At 37.3% G+C, this 20,164-nt stretch overlaps 3 protein-coding genes and 1 pseudogene across 4 annotated transcripts; all 4 read left to right on the top strand.

Annotated features, from left to right (window-relative positions):
- Positions 1–1,273: 1,273 nt before the first annotated feature.
- On the top strand, positions 1,274–5,960 carry LOC143450054 (bile acid-sensitive ion channel-like). The gene is made up of 11 exons (XM_076950460.1): positions 1,274–1,606; positions 1,725–1,834; positions 2,325–2,418; positions 2,632–2,754; positions 2,917–3,036; positions 3,154–3,303; positions 3,427–3,544; positions 3,636–3,731; positions 3,912–4,015; positions 4,166–4,319; positions 4,385–5,960. The coding sequence occupies exons 1-11, from the start codon at positions 1,445–1,447 to the stop codon at positions 4,555–4,557; spliced, it is 1,404 nt and encodes a 467-aa protein (XP_076806575.1). The 5' UTR covers positions 1,274–1,444; the 3' UTR covers positions 4,558–5,960.
- Positions 5,961–6,726: 766 nt separating this feature from the next.
- On the top strand, positions 6,727–12,371 carry LOC143450053 (bile acid-sensitive ion channel-like). Of its 2 annotated transcripts, XM_076950458.1 has the most exons (11): positions 6,742–7,625; positions 7,752–7,861; positions 8,544–8,634; positions 8,882–9,004; positions 9,109–9,228; positions 9,363–9,512; positions 9,593–9,710; positions 9,802–9,897; positions 10,037–10,140; positions 10,342–10,495; positions 10,563–12,371. In XM_076950458.1, exons 1-11 carry the CDS (start codon positions 7,464–7,466, stop codon positions 10,739–10,741), a joined length of 1,407 nt encoding a protein of 468 aa, XP_076806573.1. In that variant the 5' UTR covers positions 6,742–7,463; the 3' UTR covers positions 10,742–12,371. The 2 variants fall into 2 exon arrangements, with proteins under 2 accessions (XP_076806574.1, XP_076806573.1); XM_076950459.1 differs by lacking the exon at positions 10,563–12,371 and having other exon boundaries at positions 6,727–7,625; positions 10,339–10,474.
- Positions 12,372–13,616: 1,245 nt separating this feature from the next.
- On the top strand, positions 13,617–18,050 carry LOC143450052 (bile acid-sensitive ion channel-like). Its single transcript, XM_076950457.1, has 11 exons — positions 13,617–14,084; positions 14,241–14,350; positions 14,646–14,733; positions 15,180–15,302; positions 15,496–15,615; positions 15,726–15,875; positions 16,071–16,188; positions 16,738–16,833; positions 16,925–17,028; positions 17,216–17,360; positions 17,439–18,050. Exons 1-11 carry the CDS (start codon positions 13,917–13,919, stop codon positions 17,648–17,650), a joined length of 1,434 nt encoding a protein of 477 aa, XP_076806572.1. The 5' UTR covers positions 13,617–13,916; the 3' UTR covers positions 17,651–18,050.
- A 674-nt stretch (positions 18,051–18,724) lies between these two features.
- Positions 18,725–19,798, top strand: LOC143448717 (ceramide synthase 6 pseudogene; annotated as a pseudogene).
- The last annotated feature ends 366 nt before the right edge of the window (positions 19,799–20,164 follow it).

The following is a 20,164-nucleotide window of genomic DNA, read 5'->3' as shown; positions in this document are numbered from 1 at the left end:
AGTATTTATATGTGGCACACCAGTTCAAGCGAGGTAATTTATCTGAACGTCATTAAGGAGAATTTAAGCTTGGTCAGCAACTGAATTGCAAGATCCAAAAATAAAATTTCAGCATTTACAAAACAACCCATGACTCGTGACGTAACCGTCACACCAGTGAGCACAAGCTGTTCTGAGCGTAGCCTACTTGAAAAAAAATCCACCTCTAAACTCTAACTTTTATTGTTGATTTCGTCTGTTCGAAGAACGAGTACGCAAACACACAAATATATTACGAACAAATGCCACGCATATTACTAAAATGAGCGCAGACACAATTTAAAGTGATATGTCCAAAAGACAGAATCATCGCGTGGTGGCATCATGGCTGCCACAGTTTTGTTAAATTCTTTACAAAATTTCAACATAAAATTTCTAAGAATATTCAAAATTAAAACTTAACGTCATCAAATACTTTTCAGCTTGATAGTAGGAGTGATTGAACGCTGGGCTCGCAATAATTCTTCCGGTGCTCGTTACCCAATGGCATTATTGTTGTAGGCCTATTGCCTTTGAGTTAGGCACTACCAAAGCTTGCTCACGTTGCAATTGGCAACTATGTATTCTTATTTGTTTAAGGTTTACCTACTGTACTTTCTGCAGATTGCAGCATACAATATACAGTAGTACACTATGTACAATAGCACATTAAGCAATCAGCATTGATTGCTGTCATAATTCAATTGATATCATTTAGTGTAACGTGTTAATCGCAGTTGTTCATTAACTCACGGTATCTATTATATTTGACAATAACAAGAGTTATAATTACAGAACTTTTATTGCACACTTATTACGCGGATACATGACCAAGTTTAGTACCAGGATTTTGTTACATTCCTGCTAGTGAGTAGTGATCGATATTCGTTACGACAATATCTGATCGTCTAATTTGCAACCACCCAGTCAATTTATCAAGCAACAATCAGTTGATTACACTCTCAAAAGTTTAGCAACCGGTTTGCTGGCTTTTGTAAGTTACGGAGTAGATCAATAGCTCTGTTAAGATCGATTCATTAAAAATACAAATTACTATCCCTACTCATCGTCACGAAATAATAGAAAAACACTTTCGTTATCTCAAAGACGTTAACGTTACGCGTAAAACGGGACGTTGGTGTTTTAATCATAGAAATCGTATAATTATAGGCTATAGCCTACACAAGGACGTAATACAAGACGTCAATGGTTATAAAGGACTTAAAGCAAATGGCTTCACGCTTCAATGACTCCATAAAAAGAGCGACTCTATTTAACAGCTGAACCAGACATGGTTTTTATAGAGCACGACGTGAAAGTAGATCAGCAGCAGTAGGGCAGGTTTCATTGTACCAGTTTGAAAAAACTACTACTAAAAAGCTTGTGCTTGGTAAATAATTAGATAAGACAGGTAAAACTGTACAAAATGGCTACATCAAAAGAAAGTAAATCTAAGAAAATACAGGGCCATTTTGCCGAAACTACCAGCATGCACGGCATCCTGCGAATACATAACAGTAAACGTTTCTACATAAAGGCTTTTTGGTTTATTCTTGTCTTAACTGTGCTTGGAGTGCTAATCTATCAGGTTGGTGTAACCAGATGTAATAATTAATGACTCAGCAAAATACTTTTGGCGTTATGTATGTGTCATGCAAGTTCCTATATCGTGTGAATATCACTCCTTATGCTATTGCGTTGCATAGATTGTCGACAGATTTGTGGAATATTTCGCCTATAAGACAACCACGCAAATATCGGAACGATATGTACAGAATCTAACGCTTCCAGCCATTACAATTTGCAATTATAACAGGTAAGGTTACTCCATATAGTCGATGTAGTTTTTAATAATTGGCACAGCTTAGCATCATTTCCGAAAATAACCTTTAACCAGAGTTGTGTAAACTGAATGTGACGTAGCGTGCACGCATTAAGAGAAAAATTCCAGCTAAGCTTGTTAAAGTTATATGGGGTAAGTGGGCGTACGTTGGAGAAATTGGCGGCTGTAAATGAAATAATGACGTGTATGGTACCTCAATAATATGATGATGCATCAGTGCTTTTCAAACCGGTTATGTTTTTTTTGTGTTGTCTTGTTCTTTATTGCGCTACAGCTATTTCGGTTAGCATCTTAACTTCGCTCCGCATAGCTAATGGCGAGAAATAAAGGACACCATGGTTCTTTCCAAGTCGGAAGGAAATCAATAGCTGTCGATAAGTGTTCACGTTAAATCAATCAATCACAATCAATCAATAAGTGTTCACGTTAAATAGACTAAGTCAAAAGTACTGTTTATTTTTAGGTATTTTAATCTGACTTCAGAGGCTGAGAAAAATGCTACGCAAGCACTTTCCTTGGCTTTGGATTATGGCTTAACACAGCAGGACGACCTTAAAGTAAGCTCGTTTCAGTGAAGGTTGAAACGAACATAGTTTTAGATTATCATATTAAACGACACTCACATTAACTTGTAACAGCCGATAAAAACGATTAATTAACATGTTTCATGACATCTTTTGACCAAAATCGCCTGCAGCGACGTCCCGATTTAATGTTGACGAAATTCATCTTAAGTCACGTTACCAATGGCTGACTTCATTATTTTGCAGTACTTTGATTCGTTTGGTAACGATTTTTCTCTGAGAAACTTTATGACGGTAAAAGGCTGGCAACTGAAGGACAGCAAGACACTTATTTATTGCGCAACAAATGAGTTGAACCTTTGCGATGCGGTAAGACTTCATTTGCTACATCGTAAAACTTGTTGTAATTATTGCACAAAAATAAATGTCAATTATAATGGATGTGAACTAAATATCAATTCATCGCCATGGCTATTTTACAAAAATGGAAAAAAAGCAATTATAATGAACGTGGACTACATGACATTTCAGTCTAATTTTGAACCGGTTTTAACAAAAACTTTGGGACTTTGCTGGACTTTAAAAACTCTTGAGGTCCAGAAAAGAGACGGATACAGATTCGGGGTTCATATGAGTTTCAACGTTATGCAGGTTTGACCAGTTTTCAAACACATTTGTATAAAATGATTTGTGGGAAACGTTTAGTAGAACAGTACATTGTTTTTACCTGTTTGTGGAAATGTTAAACTATTGCTAGTATGCTTGCAGCCTGGGTATACAGAAAATCCTTTATACGGGAATTGGGAGGCTGGAATTAAATTCCAGGTCCATTCGCCGGATGTTCCCCCTCAGGTTGATGTCTATGGCCAATCGGTCGGAGTTGGGTTATGGGCTTCAGCCGCAGTTCATAAGACACAAGTAACTGGTCTACAATGATACTTAAATAGGAAAAATATGAACACTAAACAATTTTAAATATTGTATGTTACACTTAGTCTGTAACAGTAAAGAGTCTGCCACAACATTGATGGATATTTTAAGGTTCAAAACATGTATGCTCCATGGGGTCCGTGTGACAGAGACAACGAAAATCTTCAATTCCATTCAACTTACAGCTTACCCGCGTGCATGAGAGAATGTCATGACAAACTTATTATAGGTACCTTATCTTCATTTTTATTTACCTGATAGCGTCTGTCCATATGCCAAGACAATTCTGAATTTACATCATTGTTTACATTGTTTAATAGCCAACTGTTCATGCCGCGAACCTTCCATGATACACTACAGTGGGACGAGGGAGTGCACTGTGGGTGAAGTGGTTGATTGTGTGGCCCCTAAAAGAAGTAAGTTGTCTTTGGTGACCTTGTTGACTTATTAGACAACCGTTCAGTCTAAGATACACAGCGAATTTCAATGACGTGATGACAGTGAGTGTAAAACTGTGACCTATGATTGGTGTAACGATAAAATGCCGCCACCATACGCATGAAACTCGACTTTTCCAACACTTGTTTTTTTCAAAGTTGAACTGGCGAATTACATTGGACCTGATGAATGTGGATGTTCCCAGCCATGTGATGAAGTTCGATACGCGAGCTCTTTGTCTTATTCTACTTTCCCCAGCCAGGTTCTTACAAACTATACAGTATTTGTTGTAAAACTGAAAAACAAAAATTTCCATTTAATTAATACATCCTGTGTTGTCCTCTCGTATGCTGTCAAAGCGGTGAATTTGCTTCTTTCCAACCAACTTAATAAATAAAATTATTCTATCCAGAATGCAGCAGTTGGCATATTACCCATTCTCAACGACCCTTCGATTACGCCTGATTATCTCGAAACGAATTTGGTCGGCTTGTCGGTTTACTACGACACTTTATCTGTTACAACATCGGTGGAGAGCAAAGCGGTGACCGAATCGGGATTGATCAGTAAGTGAAACCGAATCAATACACAGGTGTTTACAAATCAATTTTTCATCTCCTGAAATTTGCAGGTGACGTAGGCGGACAGTTAGGTCTATGGATTGGTATGAGCGTGGTGACCTTGTTCGAGATCTTTCAGTTTGCTTATCTCTTACTCCGCCATCATCTGAACAAGCCGGATAAAAAGAAAGAACAACAAGAACAAACGCAAGAGATGGAAAACATTGAAACCCAGCGTATATAATGAAGCAGAGTATTTCTACCTGTTCCAGGTGTAACTTGGTATAAATCAACGTTTTTATGCCACTTTATAATGGTGTTAATACGATAGCAACGTTACATTGGATTTAGCTCAATGTCATTATTTATTTTTCTCATCGATACCGTAAATTAACTACTATAATATACTTACTCAAATAAGCGATAAAACTACTTATGTATAACGGTGCACGTTTTTATCCTTGCTGCTTTCTTATTACATTGTCTCCCAACGGCTTGCAGTTGTCTTAATATAGTATGTAACGTTTTCTGCTACACTTCACTAAGCTTGTGGATATTTGATTTTATTAAAGTACGGCCGAAATAGGCAATAATTCTTCCACGTTCTTTTTATTTCCTCCATTGAAGTTTAAATTGATCGTTTGGTCTACTTATAGCTGATCTGTTTGTGATATACTCATGAGAAATGTAAACAATACATTGAAGACGTTCAACAGCTTCCGCACATTCTCGGCCCTTCCCCTTTCTCGCATTGAATGGACATGAACTCGGTGGAAACAGTGTTTTCAATTTCATATCTTCGCCTAGCCTCTAGATATTATGCCGATACTTTTTGTAGCGCTTTGGATAATTCGTCTTAAGGAATACTGTATAGAGACAAAAATCATCTCTACCCACCACTAAAAATTCTGTCGCTTTTTATCTTTGTATCTTTTAATATGTTGCCATGGACGCGAAATACTTCCTTTCCAACGCACCTTTCAAAGCCATTGCCAAAGTATTTCTGTTTAATCCAAAGCGACTTTTTTGTTACCTCAGACGTTATTTGTCAGTTATTGCTAGTCATTAAGTTTGTTGCTGTGGAATGCTAACTCTTAACCGTGTAACTTGTTTGTTGCAAGTTCTTAAGAAAGGTCTCGTCTTCATTCTGTAGTAAAGTGGAAATATTTTGATCATGGGATTACTGCGACTGGATATTGTCTTTTTTCGCTTCCTGTTTTTAAGCAAGGTCTAACAATGCTATCTTTTTTTGTACTTCAGTGTTGTGAAATCGAAAATATACATTATGTAAATTTCTTCGGATGTTAACTGCCGGAAAGACCGAAACTTATTTAAAAGTGAAAAAAAATACGTTTATCAAAAATCTAATGTTTTTTATATCAACTTATATATGCACACTGTATATGTGATATTTTTTATATACAATTGTGTTCCTTGGTGCTTCGGTAAGATAGCAATCCTTCCTAACAGTCGATAGACGATTTTTGTCGATTTAATGAATCAAATTGGTATATAGCGTTTTTACCATGTCAAGTGTTTTTCTTGTCGAATGCTCATGTCTTTTCATCATCGTGCGATAAAATGGAATGTTATTTGCATACCAGTCGTTGGAGAGATATTTTAAGTAAACAGAATTAATCATGAAGAGATTTTCTTCTCAACAGTTCATCGTTTTGATTTCGTCGTAACGCATTACATCAAGATTACGTCACGGGTGAAGTATTTGCATTGCTCTTTCCAAACATGGGTTTTCTTTTGTTCGGCTACTCCCTGATCAGATTAATGCGTAGACCGTAGGTGGTAAATAAGGCAAGGCGATACGATGGCAGTGAATAAGTTTATTAGTAGGTTGCTGGTTACCTCAATGTGGCAAACTTCAAAAGTATGCCGCGTTTCCAATAAATGAAACTGTGTAACCACTGTTAAGTTATTTTATTAAAGTACTGTATAACTTTTTACCTTCATTACAGTGAACAAAAATTCTGGTAGCAATCAGCTGATCAAATGCTATATCTAATTTTCTACATTACAATCACATGCTCCTTTTTGTTGACTCTTGGTGTAGCGTACAACTCGTTTTCGAAACTATGTAGGAATTAAGTATTTTTTGTCTTTAAAATGCAACGTTGAAATTGTTAATAAAATCAACGAAATCATGCCGAGATTTCTGTGTTCGATACACGATGTTCATTTGTAGCAATGTGTTTAGACACGGCACTGACGTTATTTCTTTTCATTTGTTCCAGTGAACAGAGCTAAATTGAGGCAGTGACAAGACCAGAAGTCATGCACAAGGACACACATGCAGACAAGTAGCTAAGTAGCCTATCTATGCATTCGTTACATGCGTAGATGTTTCGTTTGTCTTCCTTTTTAACAAGAGAGTGATTATTTCAAAGTAAGTCACGCGGCCCATAGTTAAAGATAGGCGGTTAGGTAAAGAGAGTTGGTATGCAAAAAGTCGATTTAAGCTATTTCGTGCTGACTTGAAGTTAGTTTTTGATTAGGTGGTAGATTTAGGCTAGGTTTAGGTTAATATTGTATATCGTTGTAACAGTTAAGTTGGAACGTAGTCTACCATTTTTTCGGTGAGATAGTGACGGCCTTTAAAAAATATTCATTTTTTTGGCTTCACCTAGTTAAGGTGAGCTGGAATAAACCAATAGTTTTGCGAAGCAAATAAAAATACTTTATGTAAACAAAAAATATGTTTTGACTGCAGTTGTCGTAGCCTTTGCTACCTCGTGGTATTTAAAATGCATATTACAAGCCTTACTTATTATCACGACGAAAAACATAAGGGAGAAGCGGTTTTATTGTCACATAGTTGTTAAAGTTTTCTCGTGAAGTGGAACGTTTCTGCTATAACCATAGACGTCATATAAATGGGCAAATTGGGCTTTAAGCTGTACGTAATAATACAGGACGTGTTTTGTAATTAATGCCTCCCAGCAAATGGTTTCACGCTTCAGTGACCCCACAAAATGAATGGCTTTACATCTATTCTAGAACAGACGTGGCTTTTTACTTTTTAGAGCACCACAAGAGCAGGGCAGCAGTACGACGGGTTTCACTGCAAAGCATCATTTTAAAAAGCCTGTACACGGTAGATAATTTTAGATAAGACAATTCAAACACTACTAAAATAAGATGGCTACCACAACAGAAAGTAAAGCTGAGAAAATACCGCGCGAATTTGCCGAACAAACTAGTATGAATGGCATCCTGCAAATACATAACAGTAAACATTTATTGGTCAAAGTCTCCTGGCTTATACTTGTCTTAACTGTGATTGGAGTGCTGATCTATCAGGTTGGTACAGTATAGTCAGATATAATGATACAACGAAGAATATCAGTTGCCAGTGTTATATACAAGTTATAGAGGTTATTATACCTATGTATAAGTTCTCCTTAATTAGGAAGTTTCTTTGCACAGGTCGTCGACAGATTTGTGGAATATTTCGCCTATAAGACAACCACACAAATATCGGAACGATATGTACAGAATCTAACGCTTCCAGCCATTACAATTTGCAATTATAACAGGTAAGGTTAGACAATAAAGTCACTAACGTATTTTGAGAGGGGATTTCTTTTCGTTCAGAAACTGCTTGTCAGTCAAAACCTATTGGAAAACATGTAACAGGTGGGCATGCGGTTGTGTACGGCCTTGCAAAAAAAATCGTTGATTACGGTGTTTCCAAAGTTTACACCATTCATTGGCAGCTACTGTTTGTATGAATGAGAAAATACATGTCATTTCGAGGCGTTTTATAGCAGTTTTTGAGGCTTAAAAATCCAAAAATTTTGCCCTTGACACATTTGGATAGTGTGGGCAAACACGGGGATTTTAGACCCAACTTTCAATGCCGCTTTTAGACGTCATCTCACAGCAATCCTAAATACGCGACTGAATATAGTCAATGTGGATTGAAACAAGTGGCTTAACTTTGTTTTCATAAGACAACCTAAAAGACGTATAAGCTATACAGTCGAAGCAACGAAGCGTGTAAGTGTAAAATATTAAGGGAGAAATTCAAACCGAAGTCCTATGGAGAGTTGGAGAAATAGATGGATGTAAATAGACTGGTGACGTGAACAGTTAAGTAATATGTAATACGATGACGCATCGGTGATGGTAAAAGTGGTTTTTTCCTAGTCAAAAAATCAACAGTTGCCCTGTGTTCACGCTAAGATGACCAAAGTCAAAGGCACTGTTTATTTTTAGGTATTTTAATCTTACTTCAGAGGTTGAGAAAAATGCTACTCAACAACTTTCTTTTGCTTTGGATTATGGCCTAGCACCGGACAACCTTACGGTAGGCTCGCTGCATCAACTGCAGCAGTTGGATAGTGACACAATTCTAGATTTCATTTGCGAGACTCACATCAATTTTAGAAGTAGGACTATGTATGTTACAATTTGTAACAACCGACGCAAATGATTAATTACGTCATATGTTCCTTTAAAAGGGCCTGCGGCGACGTGCCGGCATTAATTTTTGGATGTATAACTGAAATTCATCTTCAGTCACGTTACCAATGGCTGACTTCATTATTTTGCAGTACTTTGATTCGCTTGGTAACGATTTTTCTCTGAGAAACTTCATGACGGTAAAAGGCTGGCAACTGAAGGACGGCGAGACACTTATTTATTGCGCAACAAATGAGTTGAACCTTTGCGATGCGGTAAGACTTCATTTGCTACATCATAAAACTTGTTTGTTCGCATTTATTTCACAAAAATAAATGTCGATTGTAATGGATGTGAACTAAATAAGTTATAATTTCAGTTTAATTTTGAACCGGTTTTAACAAATACTTTGGGGCTATGCTGGACTTTAAAATCACCTACAGTCCAGAGAAGAGACGGATACAGAGACGGACTTCATATTAGTTTCGACGTTTTGCAGGTTCGACTTGATTCCACACGCATTATATAGAAATGGAAATAAACGGTTTGGCGGAAACATTTTGCAGTAGGCTTGGCCTGCACTGTCTTTTCCTTATGTGCAGAAAGTTTAAACCATTACGTTTATTCTTTCAGCCTGAATATACAGAAGATCCTTTATACGGGAAATGGGAGGCTGGAATTAAATTCCAAGTCCATTCGCCGGATGTCCCTCCACAGGTTGATGTCTATGGCCAATCGGTTGGAGTTGGACTATGGGCTTCAGCCGCAATTCATAAGACACAAGTAACCGGTCTACAGTTAAACCTACATTCTTGGCTAGTAATTGTGCTTTTGTTTACCAAAGCATTAATGAATATTTTAAGGTTCAAAATATGTATGCTCCGTGGGGTCCGTGTGTTAGAGACAACGAAAATCTTCAATTTCATTCAACTTACAGCTTACCCGCGTGCATGAGAGAATGTCATGACAAACGTATCATGGGTACCTTATCTTCATCTTTATTTACGTGGTAACGTCTGTCCATATGCCAAGATAATTCTGAATTTATATCATTGTTTACATTGTTTAATAGCCAACTGTTCATGCCGAGATCCTTCCATGATACACTACAGTGGGACGAGGGAGTGCACTGTGGGTGAAGTGGTTGATTGTGTTGCGCCTAAACGAAGTAGGTTGTCTTTAATCACCTTAATGACTTAATAGTTACACAACCGCCCAGTCTTAGAAAAACAGCAAATTCGAACTATGTGACTAACTTCCGACACCGAGGTAAGATTTGGTCTTACCGACACATTTTTTTGTCAAAGTTGAACTGGAAGATTATGTTGGACCTGATGAATGTGGATGTTCCCAGCCCTGTGATGAAGTTCGATACTCGAGCACTTTGTCTTATTCTACTTTTCCCAGCCAGGTTCTCGCAAACTATCCACTATATTTAATGTAAAACTGAACAACAAAAATTTCCGTTTAATGGTCGCACCTCTGACGGTGTCACCTCGCGTTCTGTATTAGTCGTAAATTTGTTAAACGTTCAAATTTGCAACAGGCATAAATTTGTTTACCCTTTCAACAAACAAAATATTTCGTAAATAGCATTATTCTATGCTAGTAGATAGCAGCCGTCGGCCTATTACCTATTTTGAACAATTCTGCGATTACGGCTGGTTATCTCAAGACGAATTTGGTCGGATTGTCGGTTTACTACGACACTTTATCTATTACAACATCAGTGGAGAGCAAAGCCGTGACCGCATCAGGCTTAATCAGTAAGTGGAGCCGAAACAATGAAATAGACGTTTATGGAGCAAAATTTTCATCTCCTGAAATTCGCAGGTGACGTAGGTGGACAGTTTGGGTTATGGATCGGAATCAGCGTGGTGACTTTTTTCGAGATCTTTCAGTTTGCATATCTCTTACTTCGCCATCATCTATGCAACCCGGATAAAAAGAAAGAACAACAAGAACAAACGCAAGAGATGGACAACGTAGAAACTGGAGATGTGCGGAAGTGAAGAAGATTGGTATTTGTGAGAAAACGCATAGGCCTACTAGATTCTGATTCGTGGAAATTCAAGTCCGCCTACTTTGTTTAATAAAGCACGTGTCGAGTAACTTAATTATGCTTATGTATTATGTATATATGTTATATATATATATACTTACATATATATGCATAAATTATATATACTTATAACATAATTATGCTTGTCATTTCTTGGTGATTGAAAATCTAAATCTGTTTTTCGCTTATTAAACGAATTTTATAAAAACTTGTTTCAACTTTTTAACTTATTACGGTGAAACATACACAAACAAAACGCTTCCTTTCTGATTTTTAATTTTTGCAAAATAAGGGATTTGGCCCGAATCTGCTTGCAATATTCAGGTTCCGAGAATAGCAAAAATCGTCAATATTCCTGTGTGTTGTATTCGATTCGATACAGTTTGTGTGGCATGACACAGTGCTTCTATAGATTCGATGTGATATATATATCTAGTATCTACGTTTTCAACTTTATAATGATGCTATTACAAATGTAACGTTACTGAATACATGTCATTATTTCTTGTTCCCGTCAGTAACACTTAATAGAATGTAGCATTACATTTTATTTGCCAAATTATGCGATAAAACTGTTGTTTACATTGTAAGGTTTTCTGTTTGGTGCGTACTTGTTAAACTGACGTGTAGCGGGTTAACGGTTCTCGGGTTACACTTTTTCAATTACTTCATCAGTATCAGTAAATACCTTTATTTAGAATAATTAGATAAGTAAGTAATTATGTACTTTTTACTTCATTTGCAAACAAGTAACTGAATAAGAAACTACATGGTAGGTAATGGAATCCATGATTTTGAAGAAGTAACCAGGGAATCGATAACCAATTTTTACACCGGTATTTTAATTTACAGTGTTTCTATACTATACCCTCGCCAAGAAATGGTACTTCATTTATAATGCGTTTATAGGATATTTTTATTTAAACAGATTGATGGTGTTTTCGTCCCGTTAAAGAACCATTATGTTTTGATGTGATTTTTACCTTTTAAAATTATTGCAGTGAACTCGAAATACTTTCTCCCCGGCGCACTTATCACAGCCATTGCCAAAGTATTTTTGTTTTATCCAAAACGACTCATTGTTACCTCAAAATTTTTTATTTCAGTTATTGCAAAGTGTGCCGCTGTGAAATACTAACTGTGTAACATGTTGGTTGCAACTTTTAAAAAATAAGACTCCCTCTTTATCCTTATTTATAAAGTGAAAACTATTCTAGGCGTGGCGTTAATGAGACCGGGTAGGCTACCGCTTTTTTGCTTTATGTTTTAAGCATAGTCTAACAATCCTATCTTTATTTGTACATCAGTGTTTTGAAACCGAAAATATACTTGGTCTAAAATTCTTCGGATGTTAAACGCCCGAAAGGTTGATACCTATAAAGGCAAAAAGAGTTGGATAATTTAATCTTTATCAATGCTGTAATGTTTTTTATATCCACTATACTATCTGCAGTGTACGGTAGGCCTACATCTAACTTTTTTAATGATTAACCGTGCTTTGGTACAGGATGTAGTGTTTGCTACCAGGCGATGAATGTGATAGGTCCATATCATGAATACAGCTTTTTTATCATTTCGAATATGCATCGTTTTGTGGTCAAGTCTTTTCGTCATCGTGAGTAACAAACAGTGATGATAAAAACCAATGTTATTGGCATGTCAATGATAGGGGAGACAATTTAAGTAAACAGAATTGATCAAAAAGAGATTTCGTTCTCAACTGTTCAATATGTCTTGACTTCATCGTAATGTATTAGCCTACATCGAGATTACGTCTTGAGCAAGAAATAAGCTTTGCTTCTGCCAACATAACTTTTTTGTTTAATTACTTTCTGTTTAGATTATTATGTAGGTGGTAAATAAAGCAAGGCAATATGATGGAAGTGAATCACTTTTTAGTAAGCTGCTGTAACATAACGGCGTTAACATAAAAAAGCTCTGTTTTCAATGATTATATCTCCAGCTAACGTTATGGAATTAATATATAATTTTTTACATTGATTAAAGTGAACAAAATGCAGGCTATGCGCTTACAAAAATATTAATAAGTAATTGGTTGAAAAAATATTTTCTTACAACACATTCACAAACTTACTTCTTTAACCCATAAGTTTAGCATTTGTTCCTTCTGGAAAATAGCCTATGTTGGATAGAAAGTATTTTTTTAAACTTATAACTGAAAATATTAATTAAAAACAACAAAATTTTCCCCACGCTTCCATGTTTGATACTTGGCTGTAGCAGTGAGTTTAAACAAGGTATTGACTGTGGTTCGTTTCATTTGTTCTGAAAAATAGTGCCACTGGTGTCATAAAATCTCTGCTTTTTTGATCAAGAAATGCCCCTTCAAATCAACGCCTTTTTTATCAGGATGCGTCGTCCTGACACAGTTGGTTAAAAAAATGAAATTCATGCATAGACTTTCATCCGTCCCAAGATAAATATCCCAGTATCTTATCTTTCTATATCAACATGTAGTCTTATACGTAATGTGTGGATGCTGTTGGAGTGTTGGTGGTGCGGTCTTCTTCTCTAGATAAGCACCAGTAGGCTGTTATAGCTTCATTTGCACTCAGACAGTGCATAAATCATAGATTGCATATAACAATTATGCCGACTGAGTAACAAAAACGAAATTTATGTAACAAGACAAGTTTTGCTGACTTATAACCAAACGAAAATGATTAGCATATTTCATGCGATTATATTTGATTTCTATGCAACCGTCTACTGGAATCACGTGCTTCGAAGCATCACGTAACAATGTTTTCAGAGATATTGTCTTATAAAGTACGTATTAACTTTCACAAACCAAATTTTTCAGTCACGAAGTGATTATTTTATGCGGTAATGGTTAAATGACTAAGCGTTTGTCACATATGGAATAAATCAGCTGACGGCTACTTGTTTTTAGTTTTTCAAGCCTGCTCACGACTTGTTGATCAATAAAACCGACGCCTGCAAGCTGTGAAGACCGGACGTCATTTACACATGCGTATAGTCACGACTGTATAGCTAGCAGGCTGTAGTGCTGTACTAAAACTGTTGAAATGATCTGGCGAAACGCAGTTTGAAAAATATAACGGTGTGTACTGTTGTCAAGGCAACAACTTGGTTTGAGAAAGATGACCCGTTCAAAAAAGCGTAAAAAGAAGCCAATAGACATACGGCGTGAGTTTGCCGAAAATACAAGTTTCCATGGTGTTCACCAGATATATACTACCTGGCGTCGGCCTGTCGTGGTCTTTTGGCTGACTCTTCTAATTGTCGTGCTTGGTTTGCTAATTTATCAGGTTAGTAGCCTACAGTGAAATAGTAAGTCAAATACCAAGTTCACATAGGCAGTGGGATACCGGTTTAAATGTCTAAAAAAAGATGGAATGATTTGATTTGCACTGTTTACAGCGGCTTCTTAAACTCCTACTTTAAGAAATTGTATCTCGCTGCAGGTTACCTTGAGAGTTTTAGATTATGCCACGTACAGAACAACGACCCAAATATCGGAGGAATTCGTTTACAGCCTGCCCTTCCCAGCCATTACAATATGCAACTATAACAGGTAGCACTAGTCGATAACTATACAGCATTTCATCATTTCCGGGAACATTAAAAAGCGTTAAATATAGCGACACTAACGTCTCTGTTCATATACAGTGCAATGCATAATACGTAAAAACTTTTACGAAAATTGCTGATGGAAGAGATACAAAGTCTTCCAAAAGCTTAAAATTAAGATTTGGTAACTTTTATTTGATGATATAATGTTACTAATATTGTTAAAAATAACAAAAAAAAGAATAGTAATAGTTGATAGTGAAGATTATTTCAGTACAATATAAGATTTTTATTCATAGATATTTCAATCTGACGTCAGAGGGGGAAAGAAACGATGCTGACAATCTTTCTTATTCGTTGGACTATGGCAAACCCAGAAACTTAAGTGTAAGTGTCTGTAAGAACTGAACAAGTGAAAGATGTTGCTGTATAATTCAGCCGTTTTTGGACAACATTTAACGTAAACATTTGATTACAATATTTATCCAAACTCTCAAACGGACAAAAGCGCATCCAACTCAATAATAGATTAAGTCTGGGTTAAGTTAGATTTTCGGAAAGACGTTTCCGTATGGAAGTCTGTGCATGCCTTCACGTCACAAACAAGAATGTTTCGATAAAATGAATTTGCAAAAGAAAAGTATGGCTTATGATTTTACAATGGTCAGATGACAGCTATGTTAAATAACGGCCAAAAGTAGGCGATAGGGCATAGGCCTATGAACTGAGTTGTTATGTAAGTGTTTTCAGTGGGTTTTCCCTTCAAAGCCCTCATCAAAAGCTGATGGTGGCCAATAAGCATTGGCCATGATGTGACTCATCTATTGTTGCAGTATTTTGATTCTCTCGGTGAAAGCTTCTCCTTGAGAAAGTTCATGATAGAAAAGGGATGGCCGATGAAAACAAATGTGACTCTATTTCACTGCGATATCAGCTCGTCGATCTCGTGTAACGAAGTAAATCTACGATTTAAGAAAAGTTTTTATTTTCGTTTCTTATTTATACTATTCAAAATTTACTGATTAAGTTATGATAAACATTTCTATGTTAAATGGTGCGGCCTCCAAATTTCTCCAACTCAGACTATGGAGCAGCTTTAGTGAAACCAGCGATATCTTATAAGTACGATAACGTGAATTGACATTTCAGAGCTATTTTGAACCAGTGTTAACACACAACTTGGGGTTATGTTGGACTTTTCACACTGAGCAGTCGCAGAGAATAGCTGGGCATAGCCACGGAATTCATATGAGTCTTAACGTTTTGCAGGTATGCTAGCTTTACATTACTTTAGTTTGACAACAGTAGAAGATTTAAACTAATTTATAGCAGAGTTTTTACTTTTATGAGAAGAAGTTTAAGTTGTGACTTTTTTGCAGTCTGAATTTACGGAAAACCCCATATTTGGCAAGTGGGAAGCCGGAATTAAATTCCAGGTTCATTCGCCGGATGTCCTCCCACAGGTTGATGTCTATGGCCAGTCGGTCGGAGTTGGGTTATGGGCTTCAGCGGCAATCCATAAAATACAAGTATACAGAAGCAAGATAGCTACATTCACAAGCGTACAGCGTCAATATTGTTTAGCTTAAATCATCGTACAACACATGACCTTTTGGCTGTAGAAAGTCATCAACATAAAAGTGAATAAGCCTCTTCTGGATGTCACAAATTAAATTTTGTCAATAATTTGGTCATGTCACTACATTAATCTGTTGAATCGACAGACAGAACACATGTATGCTCCGTGGGGTCAGTGTGAGAGAGAACAGCAAAGCTTAAAATTCCATTCCCAATATAGTCTGGTGGCGTGCATGAGAGAATGCCACGACGAACGTCTAATAGGTATTTTATGTGCCGCTAGAATGTGATTTGCCTATAAATTCATTTGAATCGCTCTGAACTCTCCTATATGAAAACAAACTCTACTTCATTTGGTTCATGGACTCCTTACATTTCCGTTATCCAAGCGTTCCGGGCCGTCCAGCCTATCTGGGGAAGAATTAGCAATTAGCATTTCTGCTATCCAATTGAAACCATATTTGAAGCTCCCAATATTAGAGGCTTCTTGTTAGAGAAATTTATGCCAAGGCGTTGACCTTATAACATCCTGAAGATATTGTAACCAATAACCTATTCACCTGTTGGATAACTTTATTTTGATTGCAACAACAAAAGGTACTCAACTGGTGATGGAATTCTTTAAATCATTTAAATTAATTATTGTATTAACTAAATTAAATAATAAATTTAAATTCTTTAAATTTGGTTTCATAAAAGAATTTCATCACCAGTTGAGCACCTTTTATTGTTGAAATTATGCCTATGCCTGGTGGCAAACACAGCATTTCTACTGTGATTGGTTGATTTTGAACTATGGTCATTATCTTGTAGCAAACTGTACATGCCGTGGTCCGTCGTTGTCTCACTACAATGAAACAAGGGAATGTACCGTGCAAGAGGTGGCTGAATGTGTTGCTCCTACATTGTGTAAGTTACGTTTTGCTTTATACAGATAATTCCGTTTTAGTACGAAGTACTTCACCAAACACGTCAAGTGGGCTTGCTTTTTTTGTTACAGATAATTTGCAGTATAACGTCGGTCCAAAGGAGTGCGGGTGCACTCAACCATGTAATGAGATCCGGTACCTGAGTCTCCTGTCTTATACAACGTTTCCTAGCCAGGTTGTATAAAAACTAGATGACCTACTTGATCCTATAAGCATGAACCAACGCTTAGCTCGTTTGGTGATTCTATTTTGTAAGCATCGGTAGAACTATCTCAATTAAGGTTCAGTTTGCGCTGTTGTTGCTACTGGTATAACTTACATAGGCTATCTTGTAACTGCCGTCCATGCTAACATTTTATCAGAGAGCAGCCGAAGGCATAGAGCCTTTATTCAATGTCTCGTATGATTACCTCAAAACTAATTTGGTTGGATTGTCGGTTTACTTTGACACTTTATCACACACGAAGTCCGTGGAGAGTAAAGCTGTTGAGGAGTCAGCATTGATCAGTATGTCACGCTACAATATTGTCTTATCGACAAGTTATCTATAACTCCGGATATTTCTTTAACTCATCAATTTTATAGGTGACATTGGGGGTCAACTTGGACTATGGGCTGGAATCAGTGTCGTCACTTTGGTGGAAGTTGTTCAGTTTGCTATAAGTATGCTTGATTATCGATGCGAGTCGAAGAAGGATAAGAGAAGACGCAGGCGTAGGGGACAAAAGAAAACAACAACAACAGCAACAGCAACAGCAACAGCAAATGAACCTGTAAACGAAGCTACAGTTGTATAAAAAGAAATTTTTTGACAAACAAAAATTAAAGGTGTAACTTTGGACCGGTGGTGTTAGTTAAACAGAATTTTTTCCAAATCAGGAATTGTTTCGCTAAAATTCCACTTCCTTTGCAAACCATATTTAAACAATATGTCCAAGACATTTGTTATCACTGATCTGTTTCAGCTTGCACTTTTCTGAAAAAACTTTCAAAAGAGCAACTTACCGATTTGCCGTGATCCTGTTACTAACAAGTTCTCGGTCGTATTCATTTTTAAAGTTTTTCGATCCTATAACGACTTACCTCCCATCGTATTCTCTATTTCCCTACCGAGAGAGAGCGCCTTTTCTGTGCACATTTTCTTTATGCTTTTGAACTACCCTTGTAGTATTAAAATACATTTTGCTTTTTCTCAAATACATTTTGAATTACGACAGACAAATGTTTACAGGTGTTGCCTAAGCTTATACTAAGTTAGGCAGCATCTTGCTAATGGTAACACGGCAAGCTTTGAGTTTTGATGAAGGTTACACGTACAAACTTAAGTCTCTTGGTTTGGTTCTCTTGGCGAGCTACTGTTGGATAAGTTAATTGCTGTTTCGGGTATAACAACGGACGCAATAAACAGAGGATTGTAACACAAGATATTCTGCTATGGAGCGCATTTTATATTTGTACAACTTCCGAAATATAGGGCTAGGCCTAATTTGGCGAAATAGGAAATAATGCAACTGAAGCCAATTGATAACGCAGTCGACAAAGAATAACAACATTGTATAGCATTTGGGACCGCCTGTGGCCCGCTACTATCACTACAACATATTGCATCTAGTTCCTTTTTCGACATACTGTTTCACGCAGACTGTATTCAAGTGTCTAAACTACAGTAGCTACAGCGTTTTTCACATGCTGTTCCTCCAGCTCTTAATGTTAATTCTTTAGCTTGCAATATTAGGCTATTATAATTAGGTTACAATGAAAAGAATAATTAAGTGATGTGTTTCTAAGCATAAGTATAAACGAAAAGAAATTGATCATCACTGTTCTGTAATTTGAAGGCAGCGACTGACAGTTTAACGGCAAGATCAAAAATGCAACACATCGAGCTCTATTGGAAAGATTTTTGGGGCTGGTTCTGGAATGATGAATTCTGGCTTCCTAAAGGAATGTCTTTTAAAGATTTCCAAAATAAGCCAGGAGTCTATTATCCAAAGACCAACGATCTAGGAAACATGATCACTGTGGCTATATGTCTCACCTTTGCTCGTCTGTTATACGAGCGCGCCATCTTCAAAGTAGCACCCATGAACTTTAAGCGAGCGCATTTACATAAAAGGCCTGAAGAAAATCTGACACTTGAACACCAGTACAACCTAAACAAGCAGCCGTCGGATGAGAAAGTTTCCACCCTTGCCTTTAAGCTGCATTGGAGCACGCGTAGTGTACAAAGGTGGTTTCGCAAACGTCGGAACGCCAACAAGCCTTCGATTTTGAACAAGCTCACAGAATCTACTTGGCGGTGCATCTTTTACTTGATTGCCTTCAGCTTTGGTGTTGGGATCCTTTTGCAGTCGCCCTGGCTCTGGGATAACCTTCACTGCTTCTCCAACTACCCGTTTCAGAGTCTGTGGCCTTCCGTATTTTACTACTACATATTGGAAGGTGGGTTTTACATTTCACTGGTGTTCACCCTTTTACGCGATGTGAGAAGAAAAGACTTTGTTGAACAGATAGTTCATCACTTGGCGACTTTAGGGCTAATAATATTTTCCTACGTGACAAACCTGGTGCGCATCGGAACACTGGTATTGGCCCTTTGCGACATTTCGGATGTATTTCTGGAGGCTGGTAAGTCTCTGCACTATGTCAAGTTCCAAAAGTCAGCGGATCTGATGTTCGTTCTATTTGCCGTGGTTTTCTTTCTCTCTCGGGTCGTTGCATTCCCGGTCGTTGTAATTCACACGGCCTATGTAAAAAGCATGTGGTTGGCCAAACCCTACCCAGGCTATTATGTCTTCAACGCGCTACTCTTGGTACTTCAAATCCTAAACATTATGTGGGCAGCGACCATCTTCCGCATGGCGATCGACATGAAGAGGAAGGGGAAAGTGGAAAAGGATGGAAGGAGCGGTACCGAGGAGAGCTTGGATGACGAAGACGAATGAAGCTTGATGCAGGCCCCCCAACATTTCTCGACACCTAGGCCGTAGCTACATTGAGGCACTTGCCTATGGTTAGCCATATGTGTAAGAATTCGCTCTATTCAGCGTTTTTGTTCACAATTTACGAACGCGTAAGCATGATATTTTGCTTGGCCGAAAGGTCTGTAACAACGTGACCGCGTTGGTAACTTGTGTACGAGTAGACGAAAATACGCGTACACAAATTGTCAGCACGACTGCAATTTATAAGCGTGTATAGGTGAACCAATAGTGACTTGTTTGGTCAACACAGCTAATTTTTCTTGCACGAGAATTCAGCGTGCATGCAATTTGTGAACGCATATGTAATTTACCAGCGCGTTATTATGA

The sequence above is a fragment of the Clavelina lepadiformis genome, chromosome 3 (assembly GCF_947623445.1).
Source record: "Clavelina lepadiformis chromosome 3, kaClaLepa1.1, whole genome shotgun sequence".
NCBI lineage: Eukaryota > Metazoa > Chordata > Ascidiacea > Aplousobranchia > Clavelinidae > Clavelina > Clavelina lepadiformis.
This window is presented reverse-complemented; position numbering and strand designations above follow the sequence as displayed.